We start from the raw sequence: 23,275 nt of genomic DNA, 5'->3' as shown, positions 1-23,275 counted from the left end.
TGCGAGTAGAGGAGCGGAGGGCTCTTCTCATAAAGTATCTCTGAATGCTTTTTAATGTATTTATGTCTGAAATGCGGTGTGGGTTCCAGACAGATGAGCTGTATTCAAGGATTGGTCTGGCAATACTTTTGTATGCTCTGGTTAGTAGTGTGATATTACCGGAGAAGAAAATAGGTAAGATTAGGTTAACAACTCTTGAAGCCTCTTTGGTGACATTGTTGCAATGGGCTTTGGCATTTAGGTCATTTCATATGAGTATTCCAAGGTCTTTTACATAAAGAGGGTTGTTTGCAAGGTCTTGTCTATTCAACTTGTATGTGGTGTTTTTATTCTTTTTGCCAATGTGTAGGACAGAGCATTTGTTGGTTGAGATTTGGAGTTGCCAGATATTTGACCATTCTGACACACAAAGGGTAGCAGTTTGGAGGGTAGCAGTGTTATCAATAGTGTTAAAGAGTTTTACATCATCGGCGAAGAGAACGCAGTTGCTTGTAATGTGATTGCAAAGGTCATTTATATAGAGTATGAAGAATGTTGGTCCTAGTATTGTGCCTTGGGGTACACTGCTGTTAACAATATCAAGAGTAGATAGGGCGCTCACTATTTTGACCACTTGTCTGTTTGATGTAGGGATCCAGAGATGCCATAGGATTTCAGTTTTATAAGTAGTTTATTGTGAACCACTGAGTCAAAGGCTTTACAGAAGTCTATGTAAATTGCATCTATTGATTTGCCCTGATCAAGATGTGTAGTCCATGTGTTTTTGCATGTAGGAGTTGCAGGTTACAGGATAATTTTTTTCTGAAACCAAACTGTTTGTTAGAGAGTAGAATTTTAGTTTCTAGGTGGAGGGTAATGGATTGGTTTATGATTGATTCCATGACTTTGCATGTGATGCAGCATAGAGAGATGGTTCTGTGGTTTTCTACTAACTGGGATCTCCTTTTTTGTAGATGGGGATGACCGTGGCTAGTGACCATAGGTTTGGTAAGGAACTGGTCCCGAAGGATTTTTCAAAGATTTTGCTTAGTAATTCAGCTATGGCTGTGGAGAGTTGTTTTTAAAAATATGCACATAGTTCATCAGGCCCGATTGATAGAGAAGGATTTAGGCTGCATAGTGCCTTTTCAATGTTGTCTTCAGTGAAGTCAATGTCTTCAGTGTATTAAATCATTGTATTTGTAGTACATCTAGGCAATTTTGGGCATGAGCTATAGCTGTTTACAAAGACCAAGCCAAATAATGTGTTGAAGAAGTTAGCTTTCACTGTTTAATCATAGCTGTCCACCCCTAATGCTTTATCCCACTGGCAGTGTTCCCTCTAATTTTTTGGGGGGGTGGGCGGAAAAGTATAGTGTCTGAGCGGCAGTCCCTTCGGGACTGGGCAGCACAGAAATAATAAATAAATAAATAAATAAATAAATAAACAAACAAACAAACAAACAAACAAATAAAAAACCCACCCTGTTTTGCCTCAGAGAATTTCAAAATAAAATACTGTACTGTCTGTCTATAACAGTGAGCTCATAATAGGGCAACTCTATCAATATCAAAATGCCACTTAAATAGTTGAGCTAGTTTCAAACTAGATTTTTATTTTCTTTCTCTCTTCCTTACTCCCATTCTTTTTCTTTTTCTTTTCCTTCCTCTCTTTTTTCTATCTGTTTCTCTTCCTCTCTTCCTCTCTCTCTCCTTCCCTCTCACTTTTTCCCTCTCGGCTTCTGGGCAGGTTTGGAAAACTCTGAGTTGATGATGATTTTTAAGTGAGCGATTGCTCACTGCTCAGCTTAGAGGGAACTATGCCCACTGGGCCAGGAAAACAAGTGTCAATCCATTTCCTTGTCATAGGAGGCCCTTGGAAACATCTTGCTTTCATTGAAAGACCTTTTGTATGAGCCTCCTCCACGGACTCCACCAATAGGCATCTCCCTCTCTCTTGTATCTAATGATGGCTGCTTTGTTGCTCTTCCTGTTACTTGGGTTAGAATGGGAAAGCGGTAGATTTTTAGAAACATAGAAACATAGAAGATTGACGGCAGAAAAAGATCTCATGGTCCATCTAGTCTGCCATTATACTATTTCCTGTATTTTATCTTAGGATTGATATATGTTTATCACAGGCTTATTTAAATTCAGTTACTGTGGATTTACCAACCATGTCTGCTGGAAGTTTGTTCCAAGCAACTACTACTCTTTCAGTAAAATAATATTTTCTCACGTTCCTTCTGATCTTTCCCCCAACTAACCTCAGATTGTGCCCCTTTGTTCTTGTGTTCAGTTTCCTATTAATTTTAAAAATCAAATTCATTCGAGGAAGGAAGGGAGGGAGACAGGCAGGCAGGCAGGCAGACACTGCAAGTAGTCCACTGATGAACTTGCTTGGGAAAAAGTTACAGCCTTTCACTTCCCTTTCAGGCTTTATTGGTCTTCTTTGATGAGCTATGCTTACCCTAACTGTTGGTATGCCAATGGCACAAACAGATAACAAACCGACTGGTGCTTATCTGAGATTTGGAAGAAAAGCCTCATAAAGCATGCTGAGGTTCAGACTTTATTTATTTATTTATTTACTTACTTACTTACTTACTTACTTACTTACTTACTTACTTACTGTTGTGATTCAGCCTGAGGCTCCTCAGGGACCAGCTGCGTCTCTGCTGGATCCAGGCCCGGAGGAGGAGGACAGTGAACAGGAGGGGGAGGACCAGGCAGACGGGGGAGAGGAACGTCAGGAAGAGGATGAGGGGGAGCAGCCTGAGAGCCCCGGGGGGGGGGCTCTCCCCAGCCAGTAGCCTGGCTTCATTGGATGAGGAAGCACAGGCTATAATTGACATGAGACAGAGACGTGCAGCTCAGAGACGGGACCAATTAGAAAGGTATTGGCATCATTGAATTGGCAACAGCTGGGTTTGGGTGTGGTTCTCCTCAGCAGGGTTGAAAAGGCAGGCCAGCCCTTTAAGCCATGTGGAGCGTTATCAACTTGAAAGTTCTGTGACCCTGCTTTGCTTCTCGGCGTCTCTGATCTTGGCTTGTGGCCTAGAAGACTGGAAGACTTGGGGGAGGCGTATGTTTGTTATCTCCAGCGTTGTTTTTGACAGCAAGAATCTTGTTTTATGTCAAGGCCCTCGTGAAACATCTTTGAAGTTTCAGCGTGTTCCTGTGTGTAAGGACATTTTCTGTTACCTGTGTTTGCTTTGAATTCTATAACCTGCCTTTGATTTTTACCAGTGTGTCTGGCTTCTCTTTTTGGGTTGGTGTTTGCTGGAGGGACCCAGACAGAACACTTACTTACTTACTTACTTACTTACTTACTTACTTACTTACTTACTTACTTACTTACTTACTTACTTACTTACTTATTGGATTTGTATGCCGCCCCTCTCTGTAGACTCGGGGCGGCTAACAACAGTAATAAAAAACATCATATAAATCCAATACTAAATCAACTAAAAAACCCTTATTGTAAAACCAAACATTCCTACAAACAAACATAACATGCATAAATTGTAAAGGCCTAGGGGGAAAGAATATCTCAGTTCCCCCATGCCTGATGACAGAGGTGGGTTTTAAGGAACTTACGAAAGGCAACGAGGGTGGGGGCAATTCTAATCTCCGGGGGGAGTTGGTTATGTGGGTAAAAATTATGCAGTCGCTGTGTGATTCTTACAATTAAGAACCAAATATAAACCTCTTTCTTTCCTAAAGTTTCCCTTGTCTTTTCTACTTCAACCTAGGCATTTTCCTCAGAAGACACAAAGTTACCGGAACGTCTTTTTCACCGTGTCCAGCTCAACCTAGAAGTGTCCAGTTCTGAGGCTTTTGTCAAACAACTAGGATTCTCTATCGTTTCTGCCAACAGCCGGGTTTTTGTGGAAGTAAGAATGATATTCACTTTGGAAAAAAAAAAGACTTCTGGTGCAAAAATTCAAATTTCTTGTTTCTTAAATAATGCAAGGCCATTTCACATTTCCAAGTTGTCGTATTTCCGGGGTTGTGACCAGGACTCCCAGCACCACTCACCTTAGCTAGGCCAGAGTCTGCTTACTTCATTTAAAGTACAGTGGTACCTCTGCTTAAGAACTTAATTCATTCCGTGACCTGGTTCTTAAGTAGAAATAATAATAATAACATATTGGATTTGTATGCCGCCCCTCTCCGTAGACTCGGGGCGGCTAACAACAATAATAAAAACAACATGTACAATCCAATAATAAAAAACAACTAAAACCCCTATTATAAAACATACACACAAACATACCATGCATAACTTGTAGTGGCCTAGGGGGGAACGGCTATCTCAACTCCCCCATGCCTGGTGGTATAAATGAGTCTTGAGTAGTTTACGAAAGACAGGGAGGGTGGGGACAGTTCTAATCTCCGGGGGGAGTTGGTTCCAGAGGGTCGGGGCCGCCACAGAGAAGGCTCTTCCCTTGGGGCCCACCAAACAACATTGTTTAGTCGACGGGACCCAGAGAAGGCCAACTCTGTGGGACCTTATCGGTTGCTGGGATTCGTGCGGTAGCAGGCGGTTCCGGAGGTAATCTGGTCCAATGCCATATAGGGCTTGTAGAAAGGTTTGTAAGTAGAAGCAATTTTTCCCATAAGAATCAATGTAAAAATAAATAATGCATGCAAACCCATTAGGAAAGAAATAAAAACTCAGAATTTGGGTGGGAGGAGGAGGAGGAAGAGCAGGAGGACAGTCGCTGCCGAAGGAAGAAGGTGAGGTGAGGGGAATCAAAAAAATCCAAAACTTTAAGGCTTAAAAGAAAGGGGACTCTGAGGCGGCGAGGAGGAGCACGCACCTCCCATACACCTGGTGCAAGGCTGCCTCCTATACACTGTGCCGGAGAGAGAACCTCAGGGCGAATGGCAGGAAACTGGCCGGGCCTTCATGTTGCTCTCAAATTTCCTGGGAAATTTTTCCGGGCTCAGGTTGTTAAGTAGAAAATGGATGTTAAGAAGAGGCAAAAAAATCTTGAACACCCAGTTCTTATGTAGAAAAGTTCTTAAGCAGAGGCGTTCTTAGATTGAGGTACCGCTATACCAATTTAGTCAATACTTGAGGTGATAGGTTTCAAAATGCTACGTATCTGGGGAGGTGTCAGTTTTGGAGTCTTTTGCTCTTTTACCCAAAACATGGGGAAGAAGATTTCAAAGACTATATTAATTAGAGGCTACTTCTAGGCTATTTCAAGGATTGGTCACATGAGTGAACATTCCTTTTTTTCCCTAGTAGCCATTATGTAAGAAAAAGTGAGTTTTCAGGTTGGATTTCCTCTATTGGGAAACCATCAGTAAATGGCCCTTCATTTTTGAACCCCTTTTTTGCACTGCTGGGATTCCCCTGAGGCTCCCCTCCATGGGAAACACTACCTCCTGACTTCCATGTTTTTGCGATGCTGCAGGGGAATCCCAGCAGCGCAAAAACGGGCACTTCACTGGCAAAGGAAGTCCAGAGGTGAGGTTTCCCAGCGAGGGGAACCCCAGCGAAATCGCAGCATTACAAAACAAAAACACGGACGTCCGGAGGTGGGGTTTCGAGGACTTCTGTGTTTTTGCGATGCTGCAATTTCGCTGAGCCTCCCCTCGCTGGGAAACCCCACTTCCAGACTTCTGTTGCCAGCGAAGCACCCATTTTTGCGCTGCTGGGATTCCCCTGCAGCATCACAAAAACACGGAAGTACGGATGCTTCGGCTAGCAAAAGGGGTGAGTTTTGGGCTTGCACGCATTAATCGCTTTTCCATTGATTCCTATGAGAAACATTGTTTCGTCTTACAAACTTTTCACCTTACAAACCTCATCCTGGAATCAATTAAGTTCATAAGACGAGGTATCGCTGTATTTTCAAGGAAATAGTATAAACTGTTAGTTGGCCAGTCAGCATTTCTTTTTAAGAAAAGCAACTACAACCATAATTATGATAGCCTTCAAGAAAAATCTATATGATTGTATATATTTGGGCTCCATCCTGCACAGGTAGCGCCCCATGATGCTTTCTCTGTTCCTTCCTCCTTTCTTTCAGGATCAAGCATTTGTGTTTGCTAACTCTATGGTGGATTTTTGTTTGGTTTTTGTCCTCCAGGCATCTCTGTTCACATTTCACTTCTGTCTTGGCTTCACCATCCAACAATGCTTCATCTCTGCTTCTTCGGATTCTTCAGTAATATCTTCATATCTACTTATCCAGAATGGCTGTGCAGCTGATTCCCAGGTCAAGCTGTTAGCAGCTCAACAAACAGTTCAGGACCAGGCATCACACCTAAGATACCACCAACGCCAACAACTAAGTTTTGTGCTCCAGCCTCGCTCCAATGATTCCATCCATTTCTTGCATTGCCAACTGACACTCTGCAGCAGAGAACCTCATGACTCCAGCAAAGATAACGGTTCAATCCCTAAGGTCTCTATAACCTTTTAGAGCAGGGAAATGAGCTTTTAACAGTTGTCCAGGAGCTCTGTGCAAATACTCACTTTCTGTCTCTGATGCTGTCCTGACACGAGTAGATGTCTTACGTACGGTCAGACTATTCCCCAAGCTTTGGGTTGACCATTTGGATAGAGAGGGTATCAAGGCACCCATTGTTCTCTCCCTGCCAAGAATGTAACACAACACTTAGTTTGTACACACTTATTTAATTCAAACAACACTACGAATAAACTTCTTAGCACACACCAATCTACTAGCAGTCTTTCTGGCAAGCAACCAGCTACTAATTAATTTTTATTAATAGCTGTTATCAGTTCAAAGAGTTTTAAACCTAGGAAGAGCAAGTAGGTCTTGATATCTTACATAGCTTCCGAGAGTTGGCAAAATGCCTAGAGGTTGTTCTTGATAACTAAAACAGCAGCAGAGAAAACAAACCAGAAGTCTTTCAGACACCGAGCAAACTATGATCAGATGGGTTTCACAAACATTCTCAGCAGCTTGTTAGCTGCCTCTGATGTTCTTAAATAGACTAGGGGAGTGGCCAATTAGTCCCCAGTCTTACTCCCGAGAAGACCTCCTCTGGAGTAACTATTCCTGTCTGTTGGCAGCTCTGCAGGCTCTGGCATCAAGAAGAGCAGAAGCCTTTTCTTCCTCATCACTGCTCTGAGGTGCAGGAGGTTCTGAAGTTCCTGATTGAACCTCTGCCTCTGGCACGGAGTCCTTGCCACTCTCCCCCCTACCCGACTCGGGTGCCAGCTGCATAGACTGCTGGTACAGCACTAAGTCGGTCTCCTTTTGAGCAGGATCCGGGCTGCTGGCAGGCCACAACATCTATGTTTCTTCCACCTGTCTTGGACTTTTTGTATGCAGATCAGGTGCTCGATCACTGAGCTATGGCATACGTTTTGTCCAAAGTGTGGGAAAGTAGTGCTTAAGAACAACTGGGAACCTGAGGGCAAGGCAAAAGGGAAGATTCTTAATTTATTTCAAATGAGTTTCTGCACATAACTACTTAGTCTAACTTATTTGGCAAATTAGATGCATGATCTTATTGAAAGAAGATAGTGGCATTTGGGTTCAGGCATCCCCCCCCCCCTTGCAAAGAGATGCTCTTTGAGACAGATTTTTGTTTCAGTGCCAGTTTGAGAACAAAGCCTGCAGGAGAGATGAGCCAGCAAGCCGGGACTTCCAGCGTACCATCACAAAGCCCATCATGGTGACCATGGAAACTCCACTCAGATCAGCTTCTCCTAGCCAGAAGCCAGGTAGGTGCTTGATTGTTGACTTGGGAGAATGGCATCCCTCACCCCAGAGAAATTTTGGTGCCTGCATTTGGGGAACAGAGTCTGCACCACCCCTTTCTAGGATGTGAATGAAAATCCAGAGATATATGTCTCAAATGGCAACCGACCAGTAATTAACCTCCAATTAAGGCTCAGACACAAGGTTTTGAAATGTAAGAGTCTATTTACAATAAGGTTTGTTGAGAAGCACAAATTAGAATCAAGGAATTTCTTTCGACTGCCAAAGTTCAAGCAGGAGGCAGAGTTGATAAGATAGATTCCCAAACAAATGGTTTCAAAGCCAAGAATTACTCACAGGATTCTTTAACCCTATAATTGTCCAGAACTGCATCAAGGTTTGTTTGAACAACAGGCAAAAACTCTTCACGTGCTCTCTTCCTTCGAAGGATCAAAAATTGGTTTTCTGCAAAGAGAACTGCCCAACTCCTCCTCCTTATATACACCCTGGGAGTACAGACTGTGCACGGCTGTGCTCAAGTCCTCCTTCTGAGCCTGCGTAACTGCTCTTGCCTCCCCCATATCCTTCTCACTCTTGCATCCAGGATAGGATCCCTCACCTTCTCTTCCTCATCAGAACCAGGCAAAGCCCTAGTTGGGGGTTATGTAGCCTCTGCAGGCTCTTCATACCCAATCTCTCCCTCTCCTCACTGTCTGACTCCTCTGACAGCCACACAGGCCAACCATGCCCAGACGGACCCATCTGGCTCAAAGTCTGTTATCAGAGGACCCGGCTGCGATCCAACCACAACACTATGACTCTTTTTTTTGCATCTCTTCACATCTAGTTATAGGCAACCTATAGCAGTGATTTGGTGGGCTAATGTAACTCAAAAATATGCACTTGTTTTATGGAAGCCATTTCCAGATGTATGTTTTTTGTCAGCCTCTCCCTCCTTGACTCTTACATTCTTTGTCATAGAAAATTCCTTGGCTAACCAGCAAGGAAAAGCAAAAGATGCCAGGAAGTTGCAGAAGACACATCAAGTTCCGAGTGAGTATGTGCTGAGGTCTTACTTCTTTAAGCATGTATCCTGGGACATGGAGAATGGAGTCAGTTCTGAATCTGAATTCCATTTCCTCTCCTAGAAGAAGTCCCATTCAGTTCAAGTGCTCTACTCCCATCTGTGAACCAGCAGAGGTCCCATTGCTGTTCTCCATTGCATTGAACTGTGGCTTGCAGCTAGATATGTCATTTTCCACACAAAGAAGGCCGCCCTTCTCACACTTTCTCAGTGTCACCAGCTAACAGGAAAAGCATTTGCCAATCACAGTACTATCACAATTGGCAGTTATTTTGATAAATGTCTGTACTGCAGGTTTAACTATATGCCAGAGCTTTGATGCCTCTCCCAGAGTGGAGATCAGCTATCCAAGCAAGGGGATTGGGATGAGGGGTTGTTTATCTGCTGGTTCTCCTAGCCAATCCTCAGGCCTAGAGAGTGAAGGGCTACCAAAATTTTTACTACCACACTGTGGGCGTGGCTTATGCATTTTCCTTCCACATCTTTCAGAGTAAATTGCTCTGGGATGGAGCTCCATTTTCGCTACCCCACTGCGTCCCCCCCCCCGTCCAGGCAGTAGCCCACCCCTGGGCCTAGATCAAGCAAACTATAGACGGATGTAGAAAGTCAATTATGCAAGTTGATTCTGACGCAACTCCGTGTGTTAGGCTTATAACAGACTTATAGCTGTTGTTTGTTCTGCTACTGTATCATGCATGGTTAGGGCCTGTGCTGTGAAGCAGTAGAGAAAGAGAAAAACCTCTCTTGTGCATTTCATCTTGCAGCTCCCCATCGCTGCTGAGCAAGTACAGTTCAAGCAGATTCAGCTCTATTTATTTTATTTATTTATTTATTTATTTTGTCCAATACACAATGAGGGTTTTAGTGGGTATATATCAATATACACATAGTAAAATACATGATGAAGTTTATAGAGGAGATACTCATAGTAAAATATATCTAAGAAATAATAGAAAAGAAGATATAGTAATAGAACATATCAATGAAATAATAGAAGAAGAGATATAGGAATAGAAGAAAGGAATAGGAGATATAGGAGAGCAATAGGACAGGGGACGGAAGGCACTCTAGTGCACTTGTACTCGCCCCTTACTGACCTCTTAGGAATCTAGATAGGTCAACCGTAGATAATCTAAGGGTAAAGTGTTGGGGGTTTGGGGATGACACTATGGAGTCTGGTAATGAGTTCCATGCTTCAACAACTCGGTTACTGAAGTCATATTTTTTACAGTCTGCCTGAATTGTACTTACTCAGCTCAGAGGATTAAGAATTAATAAAGAAAAGACACCAGATTGATCCTACCCTCCTGTGGTTGACCTTGATAGGTCTATCAATAAGATGGACAAACCCATGATTGTTCCCATGACTGTTATGGTGTTTTTGCTGCTCCCAGTGCAAAACACTGCTTTAAACATAAGAACATCTCAAGATGACTTTAAGCAGCCCGAGATGTGGGTTGGGTCCAAAGCGAAAGCAAATGTCTTGTGAATATAGCAAAAGAAGCAAGGAGAGGAGGTATGGTGGTCCATGTATCATCAGTATCATGGAAAGGCTCAAATAGGGCCAGATCAATTACTCCTTCTACAATGTTTTTCTAGTTCTTCAAGGTATAATTTTGGCTCTGTTTCCACAATAGTGCCAAAAAGAAAAGGGGGGGGGTGGCGGGTCGGGAGGAAAACGTCCACTTGTTTAACAATATGATTCCAGTTACTTTTCATTAGAGATGCGCGAAACTTTCCGATTCAGGAGCAGACTGTACTGAACCTGTACACTCTGGGTATCTCCTGTGACAGAGTGTCCAAGGTTATCCTATTTGTTCTTGTCATGTTGACCTGAGTGGCATGAATCACCCACATAAGGCAGAGACAGGGAATCTAAAAGAGGTTGTTATTTGAAATTGAGCTGTTGTTTGTGGGAGAGGTGAAAGACAAAGACTGACAAGAACATGGAAGTACTGTCCACCAGAGGAGAAGTTATGATACGTCTAGGTGACAGAAAACAGTGGAGTTCAAAGGAGACTTCAAAGAGCTCCGAGGAGATATTTGATGGTTGGGATTTCAGGGGAAGAGGCAGTGAGAGGGAGGGCATGTTATCAGCTTAAGATCCCAGAGAGAAGGAAAAAAAGAGAGCAGAGAATAACAGAAGATAAGGCAGCTAGCAACTCAATTCAATTCAATTCATTAGATTTGTATGCCGCCCCTCTCTGAAGACTCGGGGCGGCTCACAACAGTTTGTTATCTATAAGTCAACTCTTAAATGTTACAAGGAGGAGTTACCTGGGGCAGGGAGGAAGAAGGGAATTGTTTAAAACCTGTCTAGCTATATGAAAGTTAAATGCACAAGGAGAAAGGGAATAAATATAAACAAAATAAGATACAGTATATTAATGAGGGAGAAAATGAAAGGAAGAACTTAAAGATAAAGCAGTGAAGAAAATGCAATAGCAATAGATTTATACTGTTCAATTATGCTTTACAGCACTCTTTGAACTGTTTACAGAGTCAGCAAATTGATCACACCAATCTGGGTCTTCATTTTATTAACCTCAGAATATTGAAAGGCTGAGTCAACCTTGAGCGGGTCAGGAACAAACTCCCGGCTGTGGGCCTAGTTAGCCTGCAATACTGCAGTCTAAGCACTGTGCCACCAGGGCTCATAATATTTAGGAAAAAGCAGAATTGCAAAAATAATAAGATCAACAGTGAAAATAAAGAGAATTTTGAAATATAAATTCACTATAAACAACACTTCTGACACTTTCAAAAAACTTAAAACATCTATTTAATTTGTAAATAGCCTGATAATAAAAGTAGCTGTTTCACGGCTCGAATTGCACACATGGTCTGGTTTGTTGCCATTCTAAAATGTCTGGAATAATGAGTAGAGGAAGAACCAGATATTCCAAAGTTCTCCAGAACATATACAAATAGGCTTTGTATACCCTATTTATCACACTGGAAAATATTAATGGGCTTATAATTCTTTAAATTCAAAGTATATGCCAGGTTTCCCAAAATAACATACCTCCCACAGCAATGAAATCTGCCCGATTTTGATCTAATAAGTTTGAAATAAGAATATTCCTTTGCAAGAGTTCCTCTTTGTTTGAAGAAACGAACTAAAATGAATGGGATCTTGATTTTAGGATGTTTTTTTTCCTTGCAATCTTTAATTTTTGGGACTTGTTTCATATTTTGCAACTGATTTTATTTAGCAAAGGGAACAAGACTTCTCAATTCCATGTATTTCCAACTTTTCTGCAGCTACTTCTCCTCCCTCAGTTCTGGAGCTCCCAGCTGTCTTTGGCATAGCCTTTTCAGCATTCATCATTGGCATCTCCCTCACTGGTGGCCTATGGTTCATTCATTCTCAGACGCGTATGTAGAAGGACAGTTTTCAATGCTATTGCTAACATTATTCCATGTTCCTTCTGGCTGCTGCCAAAGTCTGCAACAAAAAGTATCACAGTAGACCAGATGAAGGGCCTATTAGTTGAACCTGGTGTTTCCCAGAATGGTCAACCAGAGGACAGTGAAGGCCCATGAAAGGTTAATTTTAAATGAACACTATTGCATCCATACCCTTCTGATGGGAACTTCCAGACAATAACTTTTATGAGCTGAATAGTAATATAAATATAGGAAACCCATTGCCTAATTTCTCCACATCCTCCGCAACTCTATTATTTCTTTACTATTACTAGTGTTGAAAATAATAATAATAATAATAATAATAATAATAATAATAATAATAATAATTTATTAGATTTGTATGCCACCCCTCTCCGAGGACTCGGAGCGGCTCACAAAAAGACGAAAAATAAACATTTCCCCTATAAAAATAGCTACAGCTCTTGAAACATTTTTGGTGATGATCAGAACTTTAGACAGTAATCTAAATGTATAATTGCATTCCAGCTTTATAGAAACAAATAAATGAATCCCAATGTAGATTTCATATTTTTATAGCTACTGCATGTGAATTAATGTTTAAAGTTCTTTAGAACTGACATGACAGACTAGGAAAGGTGTCTTGGAATTACAATAATCTTACAACCCTGATTATGAAGCTGCAACATTTGTCTCTTGGTGTATCCTCAATATCAATCTATACAAATTCCTCCAGAAGCGCTTAATGAGACATATTTTCAAATGCTTTTTGAAAGTCTATCCATTGGATTAGAAACAATTGAATAAATTAAATATAAAAATATATTTAATATAAAAATTGTTGAATATAAAAATTGTAAAATATTGTTAAACTATTTATCTAAAACTATGTAGAAATCCATTATAATCCAATAATAATTTTGCTGTAATATAGAAAAGGATAATTTATTATAACCAGAGATTAAACAGATTAAATGCTTATCAATGTTAAACAATAAAATAATACCGACAATTACAGTAATGTCATTAAGGGATTAAAGAATACACCTGCTTTATAGGTAACTATTCCCATGCACAGCAATCTAAAACCACTCAAAGACATTCAAGATAAAAATTAAAATGTAATTGACACTCAGTTGGCCAGATTACAGAGGTAGCTTAGATGTTACAGATAGTCCTTGATGTACAATCACAATTCAGCCCAAAATTTACGTTGCTAAGCAAGGCAGTTGAGGTTTGCCACATTTTGCAACTTTTCTTGCCAGAGTTAATTTAGTAACATGGTTATTAAGTCAATCTGGCTTCCCCAATGGCTTTGCTTGTCAGAAGGTCACAAAAAATTAGCCTAGGACACTGCAGCTGTCATAAACCTGAATCCATTGCCAAGGATCCAAATTTTGATCACATGACATGGGGATGTTGCAATGGTTGTGTGAAAAATGGCCATAAGCCACTTTTCTCAGCACTGTTGCAACTTTGATCACTATGTGAATGATGGTAAGTTGAGGACCACCTGTATTTCTTATCCCACTACTATCACACACATGTGGCAACGTTTTTGTCTAAAAGCAGCAGAAAAATGGCTTTGATCTGTTTGGAGGATAGGCCAGAAAAGCTGTGACGTAGTTTATGCAATAATCACTGGATTATAAACGACTGGTCCCAGCGGTATCCTTGGCAATGTCTTTCAGAAGTGATTTGCCCTCACCTTCTTCCTAGTGCTGAGAGAGAGTGAATGACCCAGGGCCACCCAGCTGGCTTTGCCATGGGGTTCAGTGCGCTCTCAATTCCTGTTTAACAGCTACATGAAGCCACAGCCATCTCTTGGTTGGATTGAAGCGTCATTAGTATGCTGGGCTGAGTGATGCCATGGAGTGATGCTGAAGAGCGTCATGTCATGTGTGATGTGATGGCTGCCCGAGTGATGCCATGGGATTCCTGTCTTGGTGCTCTGGGATCTAGACGAGGAAAAACAGGCTTTGACTCAATCATGTACAACCAAATGTTTTGGGGTTATAGGACCTCCAAGTTCCAGGGAACTTTTATCTTTTGTTCTAGAGAAAGTTGCACTGTCCATACAGACCTTGCTATGTGCTTAGATTGGGAGTCGTGTTGGACTCATGGCTCTTCCTCAAATAGCACAGTGGCCAGACGGCTCTTTGTAAAGCTTTGTGGGATGTGCTAATTGCATCTTTTCCTAGATTGGGAGGCCTTGTTCATAGTCACTTATGCCTTTGTCCCAGGGGTGAAATGCTCCTGGTTTGCTCATGCCTATCAGTTGCCAGAGCCAGCTCCACCCACCCATCTGGACGCTGCCACTTTGGTTCTTTTACCCTTTGCACATCTGCAAAGCAGCCTGTGCATGCAGAGAAGGTAAAATGATGGCCTCTGGGCTGCCTCCCTTTCCCTTCGCAAACAGCTCTCTGGCAACTGATAGGCACGAGCGAACCGGGAGCATTTTACCCCTGCTTTGTCACCTCCTGTTTGATTTACTGAAGTGGGTCCTGCCTTGGGATACTCTGGAAACTTTAGCGGGAGCAAAATATACCACTGTAAGGCAGGAGGGATATGCGGTGGGTTCCATCTCCAAAACAGCTCCATCTGGCAGGGGCAAGGCAGTGTGCCTTTTCCCCATCACCTGGAACAGGGGTAGGCAAAATTGGCTCTTCTATGACTTGGGGACTTCAGCTCCCAGAATTCCCGAGCTCAGGAATTCTGGGAGTTGGAGTCCACATGTCACATAAGAGCCAACTTTGCCTACCCCTGACCTGGAACATCATCCCCCCGTTTGTGGTTAGCCTTCCAGAAGTCCCTTAAATTCCATCCCTTTTTTCCATCAGCCTTGGGGATCCCAGGTAGCTGAATGAGATTGAGTGTAGTTTGTTCCCTCACTTCCTGGGTTTTTATATACAGTGTTCCCTCGATTTTTGCGGGTTCGAACTTTGCAAAAAGTCTATACCACGGTTTTTCAAAAATATTAATTAAAAAATACGTTCCGGGTTTTTTCCCTATACCCCAGTTTTTCCTGCCCAATGATATCATGTGTCATTGCCAAACTTTCGTCTGCCTTTAATAAATATTTTTTTAAAATAAACTTTAATAAATAAACATGGTGAGTAATAATCTAAATAATTGCTAAGGGAATGGGAAATTGCAATTTAGGGGTTTAAAGTGTTAAGGGATGGCTTGTGATACTGTTCATAGCCAAAAATAGTGTATGCTGGCTGGGGAATTATGGGAGTTGAAGTCCAAATATCTTCAAGTTGCCAAGGTTGGGAAACGCTGGTCTAGAAACCAGGTTGCTGCGAATATTAGTCCCTCTTTAGGCATAAAAGCCTGCAGGGTGACTTGGGGCCAGTCACTCTCTCAGCCCAAAATACCTCATAGGACTGTTGTAGGGAAAACAGAAGATGGGAGATTATATATATATGCTGCTTTGAATTGTACAAAATAAATGTGGGATATAAATCTGATAATTTTAGCTGATTTTCCATTATCGTGGATTTGAACTCTTCCTCCAACCCCTCTGGAAAGATTTGATCCACTTAAATTTCCCATCACTTTGTATTTCTTATATTGGCTGTACAATTATTGTTCATGATTTTTTAAAGAAGGCCCGAGATTCAACACAGAAGTGGAGGGGGTAGGGGGGGTGTTAAACTGGAAATAAACCAAATTATGTACTTAGGCTTTGGTATAGTGAGAGTAATGAATGAAGGTGATAAATTGGAGAACAAGTAATTGCTGTTTTGTTAATGGAAAGGGAACATGACATTTAGTTGAGGATCCAAAGTTAACATTGCTCAGCCTTTTGGTCCTGCCACCTTTTTATTCATATGAGAAATGTTACTTTATAATAAGCAGACAATATGTCACAATTCTTTCTGTGCATAAGTATAATTTTCAAATCCAGTTCTCACCATGAAGAAAAGGCAACTAAAATAACACAAAGTATAGGTGAGAAAGTGGAATTAAATCTAAGGGATAGTGAAATCCATGGCCCTTTTCTTTCTTCAATTTTTTTTAAAGCAGATACTGTATATTCCTTTCCCAGGATATTCCTGGGCTTTTTTGCCCAGGAAATAAAATTAGTTCTAAAAAATTAAAGTTTGACATGTTACCACTGTCCTTGAATTCTTAGGTAAGATGGCTGCTCGAAAGAAGGCCCAGCTTTCAAATGAGAAAGGTAAGGTACCGTAATCAGCCTTGGCAATTGTATTTTTTGGTAATTGATTCCTGGTTTCAAAAAATAATTGAGCTCTGCATGTAAAGAAAGTCTAGTCAATTTTATTGGCTTTGTATTTATTTCCCTAGAGTTTCCCCCCCAAAGTATTAGGGAGTTATAATTCAGTAAGTATGTACAGATCCCTAGACCAGTGTTTCCCAACCTTGGCAACTTGAAGATATCTGGACTTCAACTCCCAGAATCCCCCAGCCAGCATTCGCTGGCTGGGGAATTCTGGGAGTTGAAGTCCAGATATCTTCAAGTTGCCATGGTTGGGAAACACTGCCCTAGAGCACACAAAATATGGTCTTGTTCACTTGTTCACTCTTCCATGGGAATCCCTAGTTTGGCTTGAACACCCCAAAATGCAGTTTTCTCTACCCAAGTGCTCTCCAAACATTTCAATAAATTACTTGGTGCAAAAGCTCCTGTTCATTGCTTCTGAGACTAATCAGGACTGTTGCACATTTCAGCTAGTTTTGTTTGATCTCATATGTAAAAGCGAGAAGCTGGAGTTACACACAGATGCTCATAAATAAACCCAGAACAAACAGTGGAAGGCAAGCTTGTCCATTTGTGGAAGAGGCAATAATCCTATATTGAAAGCAAGCAAGCAAGCAAAGGGGGTTGCTAGAGAAAGAAAAAGAATGACACTTTTATAATTTATTGCATTTCACCCACCAGCTCCCGAAGAAGCAGCCGCTTCCACTCCTCTGGATATTTCCTCAGCTTTGAATGTAAACAGGCCTGCAGATAACTTCCTGGCTTAGAAGCCTCACCTGAAACACAGGTATCTGAATTTGTGAAAGTTTATGGGAAAATATGACTGGGATTCAATGGTGACAAAAGCAATGAAGGCCAACTCTGTCAGATGATACAATCATGGGACTGTCTTTAATTTTCCATGAAATATGACTTATTCCATGGATTTGGTTGAAAATTATATATACTGTATATATATATTTAAATATATTTTTATTGGTTTTGCAGATAAGGTTACATAAAACAAACGGTTGAAAATTATATTGACAGTGAAGTAATTCACAAGTGACTGGTCCTGGAAGCTGAAAAAAATTCCAGACGAAAGAGAAATATTACATAAGATTTTAGATTGTGCTGAAATGAATAGGCTTACTTTAAAACTTAAAGATAAAGAGGAGTGTGGTTACTATAAGATTTGGGGAAAGTTTTATGAATGGTTGGAAACTAAAAATAATTGAGAAGTATTTTCTTTTACTTACTTTTGAAGAAATACATGATGATTTAATTTTAATCTATTAAAGACCCAGATGACGAAATAAGAACTGGTGGCAGCATTGGATAAGGAGTTAACACACGGATGAAAGGATTAAATTAGATATTGAGTTAAGATGCTAAGATGTTTATGTTTTATTATAAATAGAAAAAGGGAATATAAGGGACTAGATTTTATAATATTGTTATTTGTAGATGAAATATATCTCATGTGTGGTTAATTTTAATTAACTTAGCAAAGAAGAGGATAAAAAGTACATAATGAAAGTATTATTAGTGCTTTTTTTGCTGTCTGAATGTTTAACATATCTAAGAAATATTATTATTATTTTAAGCATCGATTCTGTGTTTTTTATTGCTCATGTTGTTTTATTGTATGTTGAAAGAAAAATAAAGAAAAATTTTATATCCCCCCCAAAAAGTGACTGGTTCTGCAGCAGTGTAACTATCTAATTTTCATTGCCTGAAACTTTATTTTTTAAAAATTGAATTGGGTGCAATAACAATCTAGCACAGTGATGACGAACCTATGGCACGCGGAGCCATATCTGCTGGACCCCAAGCTGTTGCCCTTGCTCAGTTCCAATGTGCATGTGTGTGCCTGCCAGCTGATTTTTTGGTTCACAGAGGCCCTGGGAGGGCATTTTTGGCTTCCAGAGAGCCTGCAAGGGGATGGGGGAGAGCGTTTTTACCCTCCCCCAGCTCCAGGGAAACCTTTGGAGCCTGGAGAGAGCAAAACACTAGTCTACTGGGCCCACCAGAAGTTGGGAAACAGGCCGTTTCCGGTCTGCAGAGGACCTCCAGAGAGTCTCCACGGGACGGGGAAGCTGTTTTCACTTTCCCCAGGCATTGAATTATGGGTGTGGGAACTCATACATGCGCGATAGCACTTGCCCATGCTCTTTCGGCACCCAAGGAAAAAAAGGTTCGCCATCACTGAGTTAGCATTTCCAAACTGTATAGTATACTAGGTTCAATTTCCTTTGCCACTGAACTAAAATGGGCAAACCAGTGCAAGACCAAGCACACATTAACCGTAAGTACAATCCCTTTAAATCTGAACAGAACTGAAACAGCTAAGATGATATTATATGTTGTATTTCTTACTGCTTTATAGTATAGATCTCAAAAATAGTGAACACAGGCTGTTGGTTTGAGCTCCGAGCTTGCCAATTTGGTTCCAAACGTTTTGTCACCATTTGCAGAGACATCGTCAGTGTGTTTTAAATGTACTGACAATATCTCCTCGAATGGTGGTGAAATGTTTGCAACCAAATTGCCAAGCTCAGATCTGAAACCAAGAGTCTAACTACCAATCCGAGCTACTAACATTCAAACACATTTCATAGTGCAGTGATTTTCAACCTTTTTTGAGCCGCGGCACATTTTTTACATTTACGAAACCCTGGGGCACATTGAGCGGGGGGAGGGTGGGGGCTAAAAAAAGTTTGGACAAAAAAATTCTCTCTCTCTCCCTTCCTCCCTTTCGCTCTATTTCTCTCTCCCTCCCTCTTTCTCTCCCTTCCTTCTTTCTCCATCCCTCTTTCTTTCTCTTCCTTCCTTCCTCTCTTTTTTGCTCTTTCTCTCCCCTTCCCTCCCTCCCTCTATGTCTTTCTCTCTCTCTCCTTCCCTCCCTCTCTTTCTCTCTCTCTATTGCTTTCTTTCTCTCTTGCTTTTTTTCTCTCTCTGAGCTTCGCGGCACACTTGACCATGTCTCACGGCACACTAGTGTGCCACGGCACACTGGTTGAAAAACACTGTCATAGTGAATATAGCTGGTGAATATAGAGCAGCTTGTATACCTGTTGCAAAATGCAGTCCTACCACTGTGGTAAGACTATGGCCATAGAAACAGTGGGATGTAAAATTGATTAGTATGTTAACCTGCAAACCAGCCACCTCACAAATTACACGTAGTCCTCAACTTGCAATAGTTTATTTAGTGACTGTTCAAAGTTACAGCACTGAAAAAAAGTGGCATGATCATTTTCCACATTTACAACCATTGCAGCATTCACCACGGTCACGTTATCAAAATTCAGATGCTTGGCAATTGGTTGTTACTTATGACGGTTCCAATGTCATGAGGTCACGTGATCTTCTTTTGCGATTTTCTGACAAGCAAAGTCAATGGGGAATCCAGATTCGCTTAACAGCCATGTTACTAGCATAACAAATGCAGTGGTTCACTTAACAAATGTGACAAGAAAAGTCATCGAATGGGACCAACAAATGTTTCAATTTCGGGCTTAATTGTTGGACGTAACTCAAGGACTACCTGTTTTGGAAAGAGACAGAAAGGAGCCGGGTTGGCGCAGCAGGTAGAGTGCTGTACTGCAGGCCACTGAAGCTGACTGTAGATCTGCAGGTCAGCAGTTCAAATCTCATCACTGGCTCAAGGTTGACTCAGCCTTCCATCCTTCTGAGGTGGGTAAAATGAGGACCCAGATTGTGGGGGCAATAGGCTGGCTCTGTTAAAAAGTGCTATTGCTAACATGTTGTAAGCCGCCCTGAGTCTAAAGAGAAGGGCGGCATAAAAATCAAATCAAATCAAAAAATAAATAGCAGCTATAAAATTTATCCCAGTGAGTTGTATACAAGTGCTGCTTTTGACTTACTGGCTAAAGGACATGGGGAAAAACCTGCAGAGGAGAACATGAGAATTGTAACAGGGTAGTTAGACGCACAGAAACCATTTTCCTATCCACTATTTTTTTAATCCCTTAACAGATTCTGGGATGAATTTGCAAGCGTCTACAAACCTACTAGCCTTCTCCCTCTATTACAAGTGGAAACTTCAGGATCTTTTTACTGTCCTTGAATTGGTGCTTGGTGGTCTAGTTTTGCAATGAGCAGCAGGAAGGTTTTTCATTATGGAACCAAGTGGAAGACTAGAAAGCTGTTTCTCTTCATTGAAGTCTGCATCATCTCTCGTACGGGACCATCAACCAAGGGAACTGTCCGGCTTGAGTTTGTGCTGAAATCTCTACATTCCTGTACTGTGTCAGACATACTGCTGTTGTTATACGTGGGACAGTTGTCAATTTGGGAGAAAAGATAGATCAGGGAACATTTAATAATTCCTACTGAGTGTTATCTGGCTGTGTTTCCTGTCCAATAGTGCTAATACTTTGTAACTGACATATTTACACGACTATCCAACGAATAAATTATTTTAGATCTAAATGTATTGATCCATTAACCAAATGTACTAAGAAAAGGCTGGATTTCCACAATATGTTAAACTGCTGACTACCCACAACCATAGCTCAGAATCTGACGCCATTTCTTTATTAAATTATATTATAAAATATAACTATATTTATATTACAAATTTATAATATACCGGTATATTACAGGAGTGAAATCCAGCAGCTTCTAGAAAACCGATAGTGGAAGTTTTGAGTAGTTTGGAGAACTGGCAAATGCCACCTCTGGCTGACCCCAGAGTGAGATGGGAATCTAGATTTTGCAATATCCTTCCCCCAGGAGTGGAGAGGGAATGGGAATCCTATTTGTTTGTTTGTTTGTTGTTATTATTACAATTATTACAATTACCAGGCAGCATTGCTTAGCTGATGGGACCTGGAGAAGGCCACTGGGATATATGAGGAAGGTCCCACATGTAATCTGGTCCAATGCCATGTAGGGCTTTATAGGTCATAACCAACACTTTGAATTGCATTCAGAGACCAATCGATAGCCAATGCAGCTCGCGGAGCACTGGAGAGACATGGGCGTATCTCGGGAGGCCCATGACTGCTCGTGCAGCTGCAATTTGCACCACCTGAAGTCTCTGAACGTTCTTCAAAGGTAGCCCCATGTAGAGAGTGTTGCAGTAGCCGAACCTGGAGGTGATGCCGAGAGATGGCGTTCTAAGCTCAGCTGTGGATTTAGGATGCCCAAGTTGAGGACCCTCTCTGAGGGGGACAGAAGCTCCCCTCCCAGGATAATGGATGGACAGATGGGATTGTCCTAGGAATGCAGAACCCTCAGCCACTCCGTTTTGTCGGGGTTGAGTCTGAATCTGAGCCTATTTTGCAGTATCCTTCCCCTGGAGTGGGGAGGGAATGAGGATTTTGCAGAATCGTTCCTCTGCCATGCCCAAGCCACACCACACCCACCAAGCCATGCCCAGAGAACCCGTAGTAAAAAAATTGGATTTCACCACTGATATATTATAACTATATTATAACATACAAACTAAACCAGGTCCAAAAGTTTTTTTAAAGAAGCAAGTAGCAAAAGACAAATGTTGATATTACTTTTGTCATGACAAGGGAATTTTGTTACTGATAATGCAAGTTTCCTATAAAATCCGCTGAGCAGACTCACAAAAAAAGCATTTTGACTCTTCAGCAGCAACAGTAGTCTTCACACTTTATGCTGTTATTTGGAATTGCCACTCATTTGATCCACTATAACGTAACATATGCTTTATTTGCAAACCCTTATTTAGAGGCCAAGTAATTAACAGAGGCAGCTGTTGACCTACAACCTCAGTTGGAACCAGAATTTCCATTGCTCAGCAAGGTGATAGTTAGCTGAGTTATGATATGTCTTTTGCCACAATTGTTAAGCAAATCATTTCAGCTGTTAAGTGAAGGGCAGTTTTTTTTAAACAAATTGGTTTTCCCCATTGACTTTTCCAGTAATGGCTCTCACTTACCGTTGCTACGGGTTTGGTGATGTGGGTGCTCAGAGTGTCAGAGATGATGTTCGGGTGGGTGGGCGGAGCCTCCTGTCACTGCCGCTATGCCTGAACCGAGGCAAACCAGTAGATATCCACCACTGGACTTTGCTTGTTGGAACTTGGCTGGGAAGGTTGAAAATGGCAATCATGTGACCCCCCAAGGATATTTCACCTATTGTAAAATATATGCTGGTTGCCAAGTGTTCAAATTTTGAGCACATAGCCATGGCGATGCTATGCAAGACCTAAGTGTGTGGATCAGTTGTAAGTCTCTTTTTCAGTGTTATTGTAAGTTTGGACACTAAATGAAATGTATGTTGAGGAATATTTATTTATTTTTAAAAAATATACAGTGTTCCCTCGATTTTCACGGGTTCGAACTTCGCGAAAAGTCTATACCACGGTTTTTCAAAAATATTAATTAAAAAATACTTTGCGGGTTTTCCCCCATACCACGGTTTTTCCCGGACGATGACATCATATGTTATTGCCACACCTTAGTCCGCCTTTAATAAATTTTTTTTAATAAACTTTAATAAATAAACATTGTGAGTAATAATCTAAATGGTTGCTAAGGGAATGGGAAATTGCAGTTTAGGGGTTTAAAGTGTTACGGGAAGGCTTGTGATACTGTTCTTAGCCAAAAATAGTGTATTTACTTCCGCATTTCTACTTCGCACAAATTCGACTTTCGCGGGCGGCCTTGGAACGCTTCCCCCGTGAAAATCGAGGGAACACTGTATTGCTTGCCCATTTTACTATGGGATAATTTTAGACAGCTTACATTTACATTTAGGTTAAAACAAAAAGTTAATATCAAACATTAAAACCAAAGACACATGGTGAAGAGTCAGAGAGTTGGGATCTGTTATTACTCAATCAACCACCTCCATTGTGCTGTTCCCCCACTGGGGCCCCAAGCCGACTGGCACAGCCTCATCTTTAGGCCCTTACGG

General features: G+C 41.3%; 1 protein-coding gene across 1 annotated transcript in view; it reads left to right on the top strand.

Annotated features, from left to right (window-relative positions):
- The window catches only part of LOC139159432 (transforming growth factor beta receptor type 3-like), a 44,465-nt gene extending 23,653 nt beyond the window's left edge, over positions 1-20,812 (top strand). The window contains exons 10-17 of the mRNA XM_070736749.1: positions 3,735-3,875; positions 6,087-6,404; positions 7,567-7,696; positions 8,655-8,726; positions 12,022-12,135; positions 16,289-16,333; positions 17,057-17,162; positions 20,357-20,812. Of these exons, the coding sequence (XP_070592850.1) occupies positions 3,735-3,875; positions 6,087-6,404; positions 7,567-7,696; positions 8,655-8,726; positions 12,022-12,135; positions 16,289-16,333; positions 17,057-17,142 (906 nt within the window). The 3' untranslated portion in view covers positions 17,143-17,162; positions 20,357-20,812. The remainder of the gene's footprint in view (positions 1-3,734; positions 3,876-6,086; positions 6,405-7,566; positions 7,697-8,654; positions 8,727-12,021; positions 12,136-16,288; positions 16,334-17,056; positions 17,163-20,356) is intronic.
- Positions 20,813-23,275: the final 2,463 nt, after the last annotated feature.

This window comes from Erythrolamprus reginae, chromosome 2 (genome assembly GCF_031021105.1).
Source record: "Erythrolamprus reginae isolate rEryReg1 chromosome 2, rEryReg1.hap1, whole genome shotgun sequence".
NCBI lineage: Eukaryota > Metazoa > Chordata > Lepidosauria > Squamata > Dipsadidae > Erythrolamprus > Erythrolamprus reginae.
This window is presented reverse-complemented; position numbering and strand designations above follow the sequence as displayed.